The 16741-nt window shown below is 35.2% G+C and overlaps 1 protein-coding gene across 1 annotated transcript; it reads left to right on the top strand.

The window, feature by feature from the left end:
* Nucleotides 1-897: 897 nt before the first annotated feature.
* On the top strand, nucleotides 898-16445 carry LOC113232105 (methylthioribose-1-phosphate isomerase). Its single transcript, XM_026466740.1, has 7 exons — nucleotides 898-1071; nucleotides 4551-4649; nucleotides 6039-6175; nucleotides 9691-9899; nucleotides 10924-11087; nucleotides 12121-12322; nucleotides 15579-16445. The coding sequence occupies exons 1-7, from the start codon at nucleotides 940-942 to the stop codon at nucleotides 15716-15718; spliced, it is 1083 nt and encodes a 360-aa protein (XP_026322525.1). The 5' UTR covers nucleotides 898-939; the 3' UTR covers nucleotides 15719-16445.
* Nucleotides 16446-16741: the final 296 nt, after the last annotated feature.

The following is a 16741-nucleotide window of genomic DNA, read 5'->3' as shown; positions in this document are numbered from 1 at the left end:
AAATATCATTTTGTAAATTAATCGCCAATTTCTTTTAGTTACCTACTTTATCTTACAAGATGAACTATTATGACACTTGGACGTGTATAAAATATTCTTCTTAGCACACAAGCCTTTTTATTATCACATTGCTTTGTACACCCACTGAGAATATAAACCACTAAGTTATTTGTGCACCTAAATTTAACAAACTATGTATCTGCTTACATACAATGCCTAATGGAAGTTCGGTATTGTATAGAACACCTAGGCAAAGTGTAAAATATAGAGTTTATTTCATACGTTGCCTGACTGTTTTAGCCATTCTATAGGATACCTAAGTATTGTGTATAATACCTAATCTAAAGTATTCTTCAACGTAAACTTAATCACACTTAAAGAAAAGTTTTATCGTTATTTATGTTTTATGGAAAGAGTTTCTCTTAAAATATGTTCAATCTGTTTTAGTTTATTAAGCGAAAAATCAAAGTCATTAAAAATATAAGAAAATATCCATTAAAACAAAAGAAACAATATTGTCTAATAAAGCCTTAGACTATGGAAACTATATTTTATTTTTTTCCATCCTCTAAGAATAAAGCATCCAATTTTTATTTAAATTATCTGAATTACATGCTGCCATCTACCAAGAATTTTGACATTGTATCTGTTGCAAGTTTTGTGTCTATTTTCTGGATTTCAGCTGTCATTCTCGCACAAGTCATTCCATGTTATGTCAAACTGTCAATGGTATTACAAAATAACCAAAAATGTTAACCAGTAATTTCAGAGTTTAATTTTAGATGTAAGATTAGTAAGTATTTATATATATTCACTATATCCTGTCATTAAATTTATGTTTACATTCAAAAATAGAACTTTGATTTTTTTCTTGTGTCATTTTAAAGAGAACGTGAGTTAAGTGCCATTCGTCTGATTAGCAAAGGTTTTTAAACAAAAATGAGCTTAGAATCAATAAAGTACAAGAGAGGTAGTCTGGAAGTCTTAGACCAACTACTACTGCCATTGCAGACGAGATATGTGAAGGTTGACGGCGTGGAGGATGGATGGAAAGTAATAAATAAAATGCAGGTTAGTTATTTCACAAATAGCATTAAAAGTACTTATAAGGTTTTCCACATAACCAGCATAACATGACTAAGTGACACTAACCGACTTAGTACCGATATTTGGCTTATTCAGCCTGTTTTTTGCTATATGGCCAAATATTGAATAACTATTCGGCTGAATACCGTATACCTGAAAACAGTAGGAAAAAATAAGAAAAACACAGTAAATTATCCTATAAATTTTATTAGTACTGAATGTACATTTTAAGTTACAAAAACACAATTGTTAGCTTCTTTATTTAAAAGATCGAAAGAAACGTAATATCACTAAGTTACTTTTCTAAGTGTCCAAGAAAAGGACAGTACTTATTATGTAGTGTACAACTATTTATTTAACTTTTCACATATGCATGCCTCCGAAGTTCTGTAATTATTGACATACAACTATAGACAAAAAATGCAGAACCTCCTTGACTCTTTTATTTCTTAATTTTAGTGAAGCGATGTGCTCTTTAGCTCTGATATTCTAGTTGATAAATTTTGGTACCTCTCTAATGATGAAATGAAACAAATTATAAATAATTATAATAAATTTTTATTGTTTGTTATAATTGATCGTCGTATTCTTCTCCATATAAATGGGAATCATCGCTTGAACCCTCATTAACATTAATTATTGATTCTTGAGTCCACAAATTGTCAAATGCAACATCACAATACCAATCAGACAGTATCTTTTTTTTTGACCCGCTCACATTCACAAATTCTTCATAAATAAAATAGATCGTTATAAAAAAATCAAATCAGAAACGCACTAGGACATTACTAATTGATTAGAATTCGAGCTGTCAATAGTTAAATAAATAAAAATAAATTGGACAAAGTATAAATAGATGCAACAAAATCAACCAAGTAATTGTTATTTGCAAACCAAAATAAAACAAAGTTTTTGGAAGTCAATCGAACTGGAATGAAATACGTAATTACTGTCTTCATTAAAATTTTTTGTGCCAATTTTTGAACAAGCATTAATCAGGCTTAATTTTCAGTTATCTGGTCACATTCTTGGCCGAATATTTGGTTTTCGACTAGAGGCCAGATAAACTATTTGTTTCATCACTACAAATGTCTTTTGAAGGCTAAAATTAACAGTAACATTTTTTTTGTTTTAAGATGTATTGTTAAGATGTATTTTTTTGTTTGTATGTTTTGTGATGTGGTAAATAAATTATACTAAGTCTGGGATGAAGTGTCTTAGGGAATTTCGTTAGATTTTAAGATTTGCATTGTTTATGTGATTATTATATTGGCACAAGTATTTAGGGTAAAGTAGTGTAATGCTGGCCCTGTATTAATTACTCGCTCTTTATAAGTAAAAAATTACCCAATTATCTAACATCCTGATTATAAAATTTAATTTATGATTAAATTTACAATCAACACAATATACTGTGTTTGTTATCACATTTTAACATCTCACAATAGCTTCTTTAAACATTTTTATTCATATTATCACCTGTATTTTTCTACATAATACACAGGTGTCTAATAGTACTTTTTTAGTTTAGGAACTTTATGGAAGTCCATTTGAAGCTGTTTGATATATTTACTTAAACTCCAGAGAAGTAATACATATAGAGCAAATAATACCTTCTTCTGAAATCTTGGAATTATTGTATTGTAGTTTATTCTATATTTTTGATTTGTTACTAGCAATTACATTACATTTAGAGTGGAGGTAGTGCATTTTATATTTATACTTGATGGTAATTCAAATAAAAGGTAAATAAAAGGTGAATAAAAATTAATTACACTCTGCTTATACTGATCTTAGATAATTACTTTACATTATAATGTTTATGATCGTACTTCACTACTACAATTAAAATGTTACTGTTAAGGTTACACACGGACTCTTTACATTTGAATTATCTGTTTTCCTGAAAACATAACTACATGTGAACATCTATAATGTGAATATTTAGTAGCAGTAGAACTCCTTGTGAAAGTGTTTGTTTAGGGTAGTACTGCCACCTTTCCTATTTCTGCAGCCAAGCAGTAATGTCAGTGTTACTGAGTTCCGGTTTTCAAAGTTAAGGGTGCTGGCGAAATCACAGGCACATGAGACTTGTCAACTTAAGTCTCAAGGTGAGAGGGGCAGTGACAGTGACCCTCAGATCTTTGCAATTTAAAGCTCTGAGAGGCACTGTAACTTTTATGGACAGGCGTGTAGCTTACCATCAGGCGCACAACTTGTTCGTATCGTCACTAGATGTCACTAGATCACTAGATAAATTATATTCACCTGTTTCTGTAATACTAAACTCCGAACTTAGTACTTCAGGAAGTAGTACCATATTATTATAGCTAATAATGATATAGAGAGATAAGAAAATTGAAGAGTTACATATCAATCAACCAAGTAACAAAGGTCCTTTTAGAAGCTGACAGTTTTGTCCAGGTTATTGAGATCCTCCTAGAGAGATCTGGCTTGTAAATGTCATAGGTCAGTTGATTTATTTTAACAATGAATCTCGATTTCACTGTCACTTCACTGGTTTATGAACATTGACATGAGTTATTCTAATCAAACAAAATTTAGCAAAATTTACTTTCTTCCTTGTGAATTTTTTAAAATATTTACTTTCATTACTATATTTTAGTTTTATTGTGCATACTATTACAAGGCATAATTACATGTATGCAAACAATAGTTGAGAACAGACTTTAAAGATTAGATTGTATAATTTTGATGCTGTATTATCTTTACTGATTATTTACGTGAGTCTTTTACTGATAAGTCATTATATCTTACTACATTTGTATTAAATATCTCGCCAAGTACAGTCAGAGCGCATCAAGCTCGACACTCAACTTTGGACCTTTCGTAGACGGCCTAAAGGTGAATTTAAATCTAAAGATTGAAACTTGATGTGCTCTTGACTATATGCAGACATATTACGTGTGTGGCCCGGCAGTTGGCACTAGGGGCTATATGAGTAAGTAGGTCCTGGGTTCATTTCCCTGTTTGGAAAAGGGACTTTCAAAATATTTTCTGGTCTGTATGCTTTGGGTGAGCATACTATTCTTGTCAAATCTGTGTCAATCAGGGGTCAGGATCTGACTGACAAGGCTCCTGTGCAAGCTTGTTTGCACAGGTAATGTTGCCTTTCCCGTATAACCAAGAGGTTGATAGGGAGGGAGAGACTATAAACAAAACTTACGTAAGTAGTAATTTTGTTGTTCTGGTACTCACAGTACAGAAAATTCATAAAATTTGCACCTTATGACGCTTCGCTGGCGATGAAAACGGTCCAAAGTTTCAAGCTTGATGTGCTTTTGACTGTACCTATATGATTTAAGCATACATTGTACTGTGCATTGAATACACTATTCTATACTAAAAATGACACTTTTTCTATGGCAATAATTTTATTTTCAAATGTTTTGTCTTGAATACTAACAGCTTTTGTCTAAAATTCTCTTCTCTCTTCTCTTTAGGTGAGAGGGGCGCCTGCCATTGCGATTGTGGGATGCTTATCACTCGCCGTTGAATTACTGAAGGACAACTCGTCTGACAAAAAAATCATGAGACAGGAGGTCAGATAATAACCTAACATCACTATCTTCTAAAATGATTTGGTTATTGTAGTTTGAATTACTAATTGACAATGTAGCTTGTGGTTATAATTGTGATTGCTGAACTTTAACTCTCTGCTGGGGACGGGTCTCCTCCAAAAAGAATGTTTAGGCTATAGTCCACCACGCTGACTTAATGCGGGTTGGGAACGTCACAATCTAAACCGTAGATCCTCTCAATTAAAAAGTAACCGTACTCCTACTGGGAAACCACTTATACATAGATAGATTACTCGAATGAATTTTTCTTAGTGTTTCTATCTTTGTTATAATAATTATAACAAACTAGTCATTTCGCAAAAAAAAATTTAATGTCATGATATAAAATTTTTTTAACACAAATTACAATTATTATATAGTAAGCGACATCTCTAGTAAGCGATAGTAGCTCTTAGTGAAGAAATAAATTTCTCACAGATGGCGCTACGGCAAAAAGTCGTTAAAAACAAAAACGGATCTGCAACAAGCACATAGAAAAATTCGTAAGTTGCGCTGGTTCGTTCCGTGGCTTAATTGGTAGAGCACCTGACACGGATTGCCCTCAGGCAATCCGAATTCCGATTCGAACCAGCACTCTCAAGTGCTGGTTCGAATCCAGCCGGATCTAATACATTTTTCTTAGTGTTTCGATTTTTATTATAATAATTGTAACAAACTGATGGAGTAATTTCACAAAAAATAATTGACTGTCACGGTAGTAAAACATCCCGACATTCAATAAACATAAAAATTGTATAGATTATTGTTAAGAGGAATTGCAACACTCGAACCAAAACAGATGATCCTAAACAGTTTGAAACGTCTAACCTTCTTGCCGTATCGTTAGCATACACTATAATGCTTGCCTTCATAGTGAAAGGATTTGCGAATCGACGTAAAGTACTCGCCGATTGTTGTCGCCAGTAGGGCTAGCACGACAGGGAGCGACATAGATGTGCGAGATGTTTCTATTCTCTATGCAAAAATAGCTGTATGTCGCTCTCGCGCAAGTCGCACCCTGTCGTGCTAGCCCCAAAGACGTACAGGAAAGAAATGGTACGCCGTACCATGTTGATTTTTTAATAATATCACCTGGCCGTTGATTTAATAAATCAGTTAGTAGTTTAATTTTATTTTTTTTTAAATAAGCGCGCTTTGGACGTCAATCCAGTTCAGTTCCATCTCACGTGATTGAAAGTGATAATCGAAGAAGGTTCACAACCAATGGAAAACGTGTCAAATCCCCAACCCAAATTGGGCCAGCTTGCCGGTCTGTGGTCTACAGGAGGGGTCCTTGAAGTTGACTTATTGACGACGATGATGACTACATGTTAGTATATTTAATTAAGTTGACAATATTGCTAATTCCAGATTGAAGGCAAACTCAATTACTTGGTGTCCGCACGACCAACTGCGGTGAACATTAAACTCGCAGCGGACGAGCTCATAAATTTAGCGAATACTCTATGCGCTGGTGAAAATGTGTCACCTACGGAATTCAAAGACAGGTGGGTGGTAAACTGTGTAATACATTTCTAGTTCCAGTTAGGCCCCGTGCCCATTGGCAGGAAGGTGTGACAAGGGACCCTTCGTATCTTTACAAGTGATATGATATGCTGTCAGGACATCGCGCTCGCTCGCGCCTAGAGATCAGTCGTAACGTTAAACGTAAATGTTTACCGAAGTATCCCGAAAGCTGCCGAGGCATTCCGGAGGGTGCCGACGACTCATTCCGGAGGCTGCCGACTCGGTATCCCTAATCATTACGCAACTGTTTATTACACACATCGAGTATATGTATAACTAGAAATAGAGACGAAATAAAGGCCATCCACCCCTGGCAACTCATCAGGGCCTTATATCACTTAAATATCAAGTTTCATTTGCGCTGAAGTCACAAATTTAGAAATCTGAAATAGTACAGCAGCGCCAATAACTGACCTGTGTGTACGTCTTCGTATATTCCAAAAATATTCTGTATTTATTGTAATAAAGATAATATCTCTAACAATAGGGGCTGTTCCATTCGGTGGTGTGAGAAAAACAACAAAACATCTAATTACAAAACAAACGGAATCACATTTCATCGGTAATTAAATATTAAGTACAGTGGTGACCACCACCACATAATTAAAGACACCCTTGATGTTGACCACATACAAAAAATTAAATGATATTTAGAGACCCAAGATAGGTATCAATTCCATTTTAATAGTCATTTTACATACACTGACATCATATATTTTTTAAAATGAGAACAGTATCAAAGTTTAACTAAAAAGAGTTTACATAGTTCCTATTTCAAATATCATTCAAACTTTTTCGATACATTAGCTGCTGGCCATCTAATTAAAGACAGTGTGTATTTCGTGTTCTAAACTTGAAATAAAAAATAAAAAAGAGCACTGATTTTTTCTAATATTGAGCGAATTTTCGTGATACGCAAAATCTCACTCAGTTTTAGCCGTGCTCTAAGTTTATTGTGAAATTTAAATTGAAATATTATGGGAAAAAGCAAAAGTTGCGATCCTTCCACAAGGAAGATAATTCTGATTTTTTATGAAAAAGGGTGGTCATATAGGAAAATTGCAGAACACTTGCGATGCTCGAAAGATATGGTAATGAACGCTATCCGGCATTTTAAGAAATTTAACACTACGGAAAATGTGCCTAGGAAACCTAGACCGCGAAAAACAACCCAGCGAGAAGACACTAGAATAGAATTGTTGGCTAAAAAAGACCCTTTCAAAGGATCAGAAGTCATTCGCTTGGAAGTATTTGGTGCAGAGGAATCTAGAGGAGTGTCTGCAAGAACGGTGAGAAGGCGATTATGTGAGGCAAACTTGTTTGCAAGAATTTCTCGGAAGGTTTTGAAGAAAGAAAACATCAAAACCAGATTGCTGTTTGCCAAAAAATATGCACATTGGACAGAGCGACAGTGGAAAAATGTGCTTTTTTCTGACGAAACTAAAATAAATATGGTTAACTCTGATGGAAAAGTTTACGTGAGGCGTCCTTCAAAAAAAGAAATGGATCCAAAATACACAAAAAAAACTGTTAAACATGGAGGGGGTAATATCAAAGTTTGGGGATGTTTTTCTGGTCACGGTGTGGGACCTATTAAAAAAATAGAAGGTAACATGGATAAATTTCAATATAAAAATATTTTAGAAAACACCATGTTACCTTATGCCGAGGATCATTTGCCGGTGATATGGACTTTTCAACATGATAATGATCCCAAACACACTTCAGCAGTGGTCAAAGAATTTCTTAGAAGCCAATCAGTAACAGTTTTGGATTGGCCACCGTATAGTCCTGACATTAACCCGATCGAAAACTTGTGGTCCCGTGTGAAGAAAATGGTTGCAAAAAAACGTACAAGTAACGTGCATCAACTATACACGGCATTTAAAGAGGCATGGGAACACATTTCGATTGAAACTTGCAATAATTTGATTGCTTCTATGCCGAGGCGGTGTCGGGCCGTCATTGCTGCTAAAGGACATGCGACAAAATATTAACAACGTGCTTTTATTTTCTTATTATACATCTGAAACTAATTTTATACTCAAATTCGTTTTAACATTTGTAATATTTTTTTTGCAGTTACATGATTTGTGTGTCTTTAATTAGTTGGCCAAGCTTTTGTATTAGTTTATAACGGTGTAATTAAAGAAACTTAAAAAAAAATTAAAATACGACATCTTCGTTCTCTTTATTTCATTTCAAACATTTCACGATACCCGTTAGAATAATTTAAATAATATTGCAAGCTCCTATTGCATTATAATAAAAAAATATAGGATAAGTAAACTTTGAAAAAATAATATTCTCTAAGTGTCTTTAATTATGTGTCCACCACTGTATGTAATTTTGCTATTTTCATCCATTATAGCAAAGCTCAAGTTAAACTGGTCGATTTGAAGTGAAACAGTTGACAACACCCGTCAATTGTTTCGAATACAGGCTGACCAATCGGAGCGCAGTTGTCACAGTAATGATTTGACAGAATAGTTTTCAAACAAATTAAATAACATTTCCTCTCTATTTCTGGTTATATACTCAATGCGTTAAATGTAAAAGTTTACCGAAGCATCCCGATGGCTGCCGAGGCATTACGGAGGCTGTCGGTTGGGTATGTCTAACCTTAACGCAACTGTTTATTATACATATGTATATGGTAGCGACGGCCGTATAACAATAAATACAAAAATATAGAAATGAAAAAGTCACTAACTGTCAACGGAAATATAAAACAATAGGTAGAAAGAATTATAACTAAATTGTACTATGTACTGTTCTATATTTTTATGTGTAACTAACTAATTACTTTTCTATGTTATTGTACTTTGAAAAAAGTATTGTAATCCTAACTATTGTTTTCATTTTTTACCTTTCCCACACTTCAGGGGGAGGTATTGCACACACTCTATGTGTATCATTCGACCTCTGATTATGGATATGGCAACATCATGTCTTGTTTTAATATCTCGTTATATACGTAATAAAAATAATAAATACGCGTGTTTTTAACGTCTCACTCGAATTAACATAATACTTTCTATGCTCAAGTATACATAAATGACTAGAGCTGTGTTTGACTGGTGCACGTTGTGGCAACCAGCAGTTGTGTAATCTAAATTTTTTATTAAATGTTTTAACTTGTTGGTTGCCTAAATAAAAAAAATCAAAGATCTGCAACAAGAATATAGGGTAATTCGTAAAGTCTGCTGACTTGTTCCCTAGCTCCGGTGGGAGAATGGTAGCCCCAGTTTGGAAAATAGTCGCTGGTTCAAGTCCAGACGGATCGAAGGATTTTTTCTTTGTGTTTTTTCTATCTTTGTATCTATAATAATAAAAAATAAAATAAAGTGTTCTACAAAAGTATTTCAAATAAACGAATTCTGCAATATTTTTCTTTTTAAATTTGTAAGAATTATTTATCTAATGTATTGTAAGTAAATCTGTCAACCGTACGTGTATTATCAAAAGCCTAATTTGTAATTACACATTCCAACAGATTCATCAGCAACATAGAGAATATGTTGACCAAAGATATAGAAGACAATAAGGCGATAGGCAGACATGGTTGTGAAGTTATTCTAAAGAGATTGGAAGGCGACGGCCTAGTGCGGATCTTGACGCATTGCAACACCGGGTCTTTGGCCACAGCCGGCTATGGTACTGCACTCGGCGTGACAAGAGCCCTTCATGAGAGCAAAAGACTTGGTAATAGCTATTTAGTCTACTCTATTTAGTGCTGTGATGTTCAGAATGCGGCCAATTTTGGAAAAGTAACGATCTCCAAATTACTAATAAAATAAGAATTCTGGGTAATGCCATAAATTACTTAATAGTTACTACGTAATGCCCCGTAGTTAATGTCATTGCTCTGATACGCTTACTACTGCTCTGGCCACACAGAGGCGGTAGCGTTCCGGACCCGGGAATTTTTGTCATATTCGAATTATGCACCCTGCCACATTGAAACCAGCAGACTGATTTTGATTTGTGGAATTGAACCGATCGGGTAGCCCATTCGAGTCTCGAAATCGGATGGTTTTCCGAGCGATATCTTTCTAATTTGTGAGTTAAATTAACTATTGTTACGATTGAAATGTCAAAATGTTGTGAATCGCAATTATGCGCCTCGACTCGAAAGAGACGCAGTTTCCGATCGGGAGAGGCAATCAAAATCAAGCTGCTGTACTCCCTTTCTCCGTCCGACATCTGTCCGAAACAATTACTGTCAAAGAAGTAATACTCGACCATTTATTAAAAGACGCACGATGCGAATGAAGCTTTTTATGTTATACTATATACTTTTACATATAATTTTGGCACCATTAGAGCTCCTTGTGAAAGAATTCGTCCAGGGTAGTACTGCCACCTTACCTATTTCTGTTGCCAAGCAGTAATGAAGGGTAAGGGTGCTGGTGAAATTACAGGCACACGGGACTTGTCAACTTATGTCTCAAGCTGACAGGCGCAGTGACAGTGCGCCTCAGATCTAAGCCATTTAGACCTCTGAGTGGCACTGCAACTGTTATGGACAGGCGTGCAGATTACAATGAGGCGCGCGACTTGTTCGTCACGTCACTTAGTATTATTAAAAAAATATATATTAACCCAATGCGTGCAATTCAAAAGAACATCTTAATACTTTATATCAAGGTTGTTTCTCACAGTGTCAACGTTCACGTGTTGTGGTACTACACAACAATTTCTATAAGATACAATAACTTTTTTCCAGAGCACGTATACTGCACAGAGACCCGTCCATATAACCAAGGTGCCCGACTGACAGCGTACGAACTTGTTCACGAGAAGATTCCAGCTACCCTTATAGTTGATAGCATGGTATCTGCCCTTATGCGGACTAGGAAAATTACTGCCGTCGTCGTTGGTGCCGATAGGGTATGACAGCTTTTTGTAAAGGGTCGTAAGTTTATAACCGATTTCAAAAAAAGAAGGAGGTTCTCATTTCGACAGTGTTTTTTTTGTATGTATGTTACGCGATAAGTCATTTTTGATAAGTCATTCATCGGCATTTATGAACGGATTTTGATGATTTTTTTTGTTAGAAAACGCACACATTCAACATAGCCCCGCACTAGGGAAACCCTGTGTCGCGGGTGCCATGGACACACACATAGACAACCACAAATTACACCCAAACTCACGAGAGAAATAAATGTAAGCCATACAAACATTTCTCCCGGCCCGGGAATCGAACCTGGGACCTCTGCGTGGCAGTCCGGCATGGTAACCGTTCGGCCACCGAGGCAGTTAATCTCTGTAGTGGTCCCATTTAAATTTGGAGAAAATATTTCACCTCTAAGGGTGATATGATATTATTGATTAATACTAAATGTGCAAGGTGAATTGAAAATTTTGCATGAATTAATTAAATTAAATTTTCCCTAAAATTACCGTTCTATCGTGGAGTTTGGTATTCGGTATTTATTTATTAGTAAACATGTAAGAATATAATAAAAATCGGTACTTGGAGATTTTGCGTAAATAATACACTACAAGACGAATGGCTTATAGGCTAGACATTTACGGCAGTCAATGATTATTAAGTTCTTTAAAAAACACAAAAGTCACTTTTTCATTTTTATAGTGGGTACGTAAGAAACAAAGGGCGTTTAACACGGTTCCAGATAAAAAGATTTTGTTATGATTGTTTTGCTATGTCTATGTAACTACAATAAAAAATGACTGTAGTACATTTTTTAATACTGTTTGCCTCAAATGTCTCGATGTTCGCGTGACTAAAAACCGGTCTCGAATCTCGAAAAAGTGCCAAAAAATTGTCTGCAACTCCAAATTTTCTAGACCGTTTTAGGTTATGGGCTCAGTGATAAAATAAATCACTACACACGTTTTTATAATTACAACTCACGTTAATGTAAATGCCTGACTAATTAATCCTGTTAAATTCCAGGTAGCAGCAAACGGCGACACGGCCAACAAGATTGGAACGTATCAGATAGCCATTGTTGCAAAATACCATGAAGTGCCTTTCTACGTAGCTGCGCCTCTTACTTCGATAGACATGTCCCTTACTTCGGGAGAGAAGATAAAGATTGAGGAGAGACCAGACAGAGAGATGACGCACATAGGGGAACATCGAATTGCTGCTCCAGGTAAATGTCCGGTAACTTAGGGTCAAAACACACTTCGACGATTGACGGTGTTTCTCTTTCTTTTTAACCGACTTTTAAAAAAAGGAGGAGGGTCTCAATTCGTCTGTATTTTTTTTGTGCATGTTACACGGTTACTCCTAGTTCTGATATGTTTTCTGTGTGGTTAATTTCGTTGCTTTGGCTTTCGACAAAATTAACTTCGATCCGCTCCTAAATTTTATTATAAGCAGCAATTATTTTAATGGTTGATTTTGCTACTCTCCAATTCAAGGCGTTTTTCTCTCTCGATATACTTTGAGAAGTGAGAACCGATTTTTATAATATTTTAGTGGTGAACTAGGGGATGAATCCGGGTTTGCGCACTACCCGGTAACCGATTTCAATAAAACATGGTAATTATATGTAATTCCACGTACTTTTGAGGTCGGTTTTTTTAGTACTCTGTACTGAGATTATTTATGTGTATAATGAACAGGTTCCATATTTAAAAGTAAAGAAATCACTTAGTGTTGTATTTACTTTCAAACATAAAACCTACAATGTACATAAAAAGGATATATTTAAATTAAAAAGCAAAAAATGGTATTTTTACTTACAACAAATTACGTGGAGGTATCGAAATACATTAATGAAAAAAAAATCGGTCAACTTGTCGTGTCAATAACTATATTAATAATTATTATGAATCTTGCCATCATGGTGAAAGGATTTGCCAATTGGTATAAGGTACTACCCTGTTGTTGTCCAAGATGCGCCAGATGTACAGCCTGCCAGTCAACTAATTATTTATATTATATATTATTTTATATTATATATTATTTATTATTTTATATTATATATATATATATATATATACACGGTGGAACGGAACGACCGACAAAGCCGAAAATATCACGTTAAGAACCCTACATACATGAGTTTTATTTACTTTAAATGAAAATCAGAGCAGTTGGAAAATGTTCGTCCAGATTTAAACCTTTCGCGGTGCAACAACCCTACGCGAATCAATCGTGTTAGTACATCTACTGCCCCACAGGCGGCGTTCGTGTCATTGGCACTCGCAAAAGAAATAAGTGTACTCACTTGAATAGGTAATTAAAAAACATTGAACTTACTTTAAATTAAAAGGATGTTCGATTTGTCCACGTCCCCTTTACTCTTGCAGACATTCAGACATTTCAGACACATTCCTGGGTGTGCCGGTCACACGCCGATGTGGTTTTCCACACAAACACACTAATACACTTTACTTGCTTAACACAAACACTACTTATAAACAGCACTATTCCAATAAGTTGCTGTCACAACCCAAAAATTAATAAGTAAACGTTGTTTTGTGTTGTAAACACGAGAAAAACATGAGACCACGAGTTACCAAACAACCAGTCATTTTGAACTAATTTATGAATGAAAAAGTGTTACCAATTAGACTAAAGCAAATATCACTAAACAGAATGGTCACAGTACAAGCAAAAGACTCCTGAATACTAAGATAAAAATAATATTAAATTTTAAACGATTAAACCTAATTAAATACGCACCAATAAATACCAAATCTTTTTTTGTCGCTAGAAATAAAAGACGCTTTTGATGTCACATCGTCACATAAAGGGACAAAGTTGCTTACTTGGCAACTCTGCATAGAGATGCGCGCGGCGGCGGCGGCGTACGCATCGGATATCATTGATAACTAATATCTAAATGTTAATTTTAAAAAGACAATTATGATAAAGAAATAGGTTTCGCAATAATCGTCTTGTCTGGTATAAGTACCATGAGCAATTCAAAAGTAAAAGTAAGGTAACTGCAGGTCGTTTAATGAATTGTAATAAATAATCAAATTTAACAATGTGATAATCGATACTCAAAAATAAGAAAACGAACCGTGGAGGTGGTCTGTAGACCTTCAAGCACCGATTTATTTATTTTCACATTACATTTATTAAAATTTCAACTACTCATCTCAAGTTAACAGAAATTTTCGTTTTAAATGTTGATCTCATTAAAATGAACTCTTCGTTTTAAAGTTAGTAAATTCTTGTATTGTAAATTAAAACTATTTCCAAATGCATTGAAAAATAGACTAGTACAAAAAAAACGATCTCCCAATTATGCTGCCAAAAACAGATAACAGGTATCTCTAAATCTCTAAGGTTATAAGCGACGTGATTGGCTGCCTCAATTTACTATTTTACGTCAGGGTCGGATTAAGGGTTACGAGACTATTGTAATTTGAGTATTTGACGCATGTTGTAGAACGTGTTTACTTAATTTAGTTATGTTTATTTAAGTTAGTCTTATCTTATGACGCAGAAAACATGGTTGAACTCCTGTCAGAATCATTTAGAAAACTTTACTTTTCTTAAGTTGTTGTAGGTAGTTTATAACAATGCATAATTTAGAAACAACATGTCTCCCGAAGATTCTATGAGAGGTGCATTTTTTCGGTAAATGTAAATATTGGGTCGTCAAACACGGAATTTAGGGGTGTTAATTACTCTCAAAATAATACAATAAAATACCCGAATAATTAATCATGATTCACTTGATGACTGATCAAACAAAGTGATTGATCAAAGAAAGCGACTGATGGGGTGCTGATCAACGACGGAGGTCAGCGACCTATTAAATTTCAAAGTTTTTTGCCCTGAGTACCTCCCGGTAGTTGCCTCCAAACAGCTGTGTTTTATGATGTAGGGTTGACAATACAGACTTTTCAAGCAAATCTTTATCATTGAATAACTTGGAAACTATTACACTTAAAGCAAAAAGACTTTCAGTACAGTTAAGTACATATTTAAGACTCTTCACGGTTTTCGGCTTTGTCGGTCGTTCTGTTCCACCCGGTATATATATTTCATTATTTTTAAATTACCCCTAAACCATCCAAATTTTGAGTATTTTACTAGTAACATTCACCGGAAGAATGTTTGAGTACGTTACATTTGAACCCTCGCTGTGTTGCGTAACTTTAGGGTCGAAGCACAAAACTGCACTAAGCAGAAATCTACGAGCCCGCAGCCGCATGACGCATCGCAAGAATTTGCGAATTGTTCATGTGAATCCATGTCGCTACCTATTTTGAAAAATACATTCAGTACGGTTGATGATCGTCGAAGGAATGGTTACCCAAACCATGGCAGTGATATGCCATGCCGCACTAAATCGCATCGCAGCCATTCGCTTCGCAGTTTTGTGTTTCGACCCTTAGTTAACAATAATTTACTAAGTGTATAAAAGTTATTAACAATTTCAGGTATTAACTGCTGGAACCCATCATTCGACGTCACTCCAGCGAGTTTGATTACGGGAATCATTACTGAAAAGGGAGTGTTCGCACCCAATAAATTAGCAGAAGTAATCCCCCAGTACCAAAATAAATGTAGTACAAATTAATGTAAGATAATTGAAAATTAATCTTCCTTGGATAGTCAGAGAAATTTGTTGTTGACATTGTCGTATTTTTTTACAAACCTCTCTAAAAGGAACGGTCACTCCGAATCTGCGATAGCTCAGTAATAAAAATAAATAATGCACCGCACTAGGAAGACCCTGTATCGCGGGTGCCATGGACAGAAATAATACAATACAATACATACAATACAAATATTTCTCCCGGCCCGAGAATCGAACCCGAGACGTCTGCATGGCAGCCCAGCATGCCATGCAGACCATGCCATGAGGCAGTCATTGATCAAATTATTGCTAGCACGGGGTTCAGCGCTAGACACGGATTAGAACCAGTCCTTTTCAGATGTCAAAAAGCAAGGTATAACTATTTTTTTTACATAAATCGCGTTTTAGGTATATTTCGTCGACTAAATTCAAAAACCTCGTTTAACGAGTCCTTTTGAATGTGCACAAAAATAGAATTACTAGAATTAATTATATAACAATCTATGATTTTACCTTTATAACTAAAAGAAGGTGTACAAATTATATTTTAAGCTTTAATTGTCCGATATTACACGTGAAGAGTAAAAAAAATAAACGTCCGTGACAGATAGTTAACTGCCTCCAGTGAACGGTTACCATGCTGGACTGCGTTCGATTCCCAGGCCGCGAAAAATATTTGTATGGCCTGTATTTATTTCTCTCGTGAGTTTTGAGTGTAATTTGTGGTTGTCTATGTGTGTGTCCATGACAACCGCGACACAGGGTTTCCCTATTGCGGAGCTATGAGTGCGCTTTTAAAAAATCATAATCTTATTTAAGAACCAGACTCTTCTCTCTTCGGTGTAGTCTCCTCCACTCCTCACGGTTCATAGTCAGTTCTTTGACCTCTCTATAGCTATCTCTATTTAAAAAAATAAAAAAATTGTCGTGATATGGGAACGGGATAGACGCGACAGTCGTTTAACGATCAAAAAAACGTTACAACATGATGAGAACGCGCCCTTACGAGGTTTTCAAATTTAG

Source organism: Hyposmocoma kahamanoa, unplaced genomic scaffold (genome assembly GCF_003589595.1).
Source record: "Hyposmocoma kahamanoa isolate Upper Pololo Valley unplaced genomic scaffold, ASM358959v1 66, whole genome shotgun sequence".
In the NCBI taxonomy this organism is placed as follows: Eukaryota; Metazoa; Arthropoda; class Insecta; order Lepidoptera; family Cosmopterigidae; genus Hyposmocoma; species Hyposmocoma kahamanoa.
The sequence above is the reverse complement of the archived record's forward strand: the minus strand, read 5'-3'. Positions and strand labels throughout refer to the sequence as shown.

What these genes read in the sequence shown, in the direction of transcription:
- LOC113232105 (XM_026466740.1), top strand. Translation starts at nt 940, where the DNA reads ATGAGCTTAGAATCAATAAAGTACAAGAGAGGTAGTCTGGAAGTCTTA. An exon ending in TCATGAGAGCAAAAGACTTG is followed by an intron (nt 9,900 to 10,923) that starts GTAATAGCTATT and finishes ACTTTTTTCCAG; the next exon opens with AGCACGTATACTGCACAGAG. An exon ending in ACATCGAATTGCTGCTCCAG is followed by an intron (nt 12,323 to 15,578) that starts GTAAATGTCCGG and finishes TAACAATTTCAG; the next exon opens with GTATTAACTGCTGGAACCCA.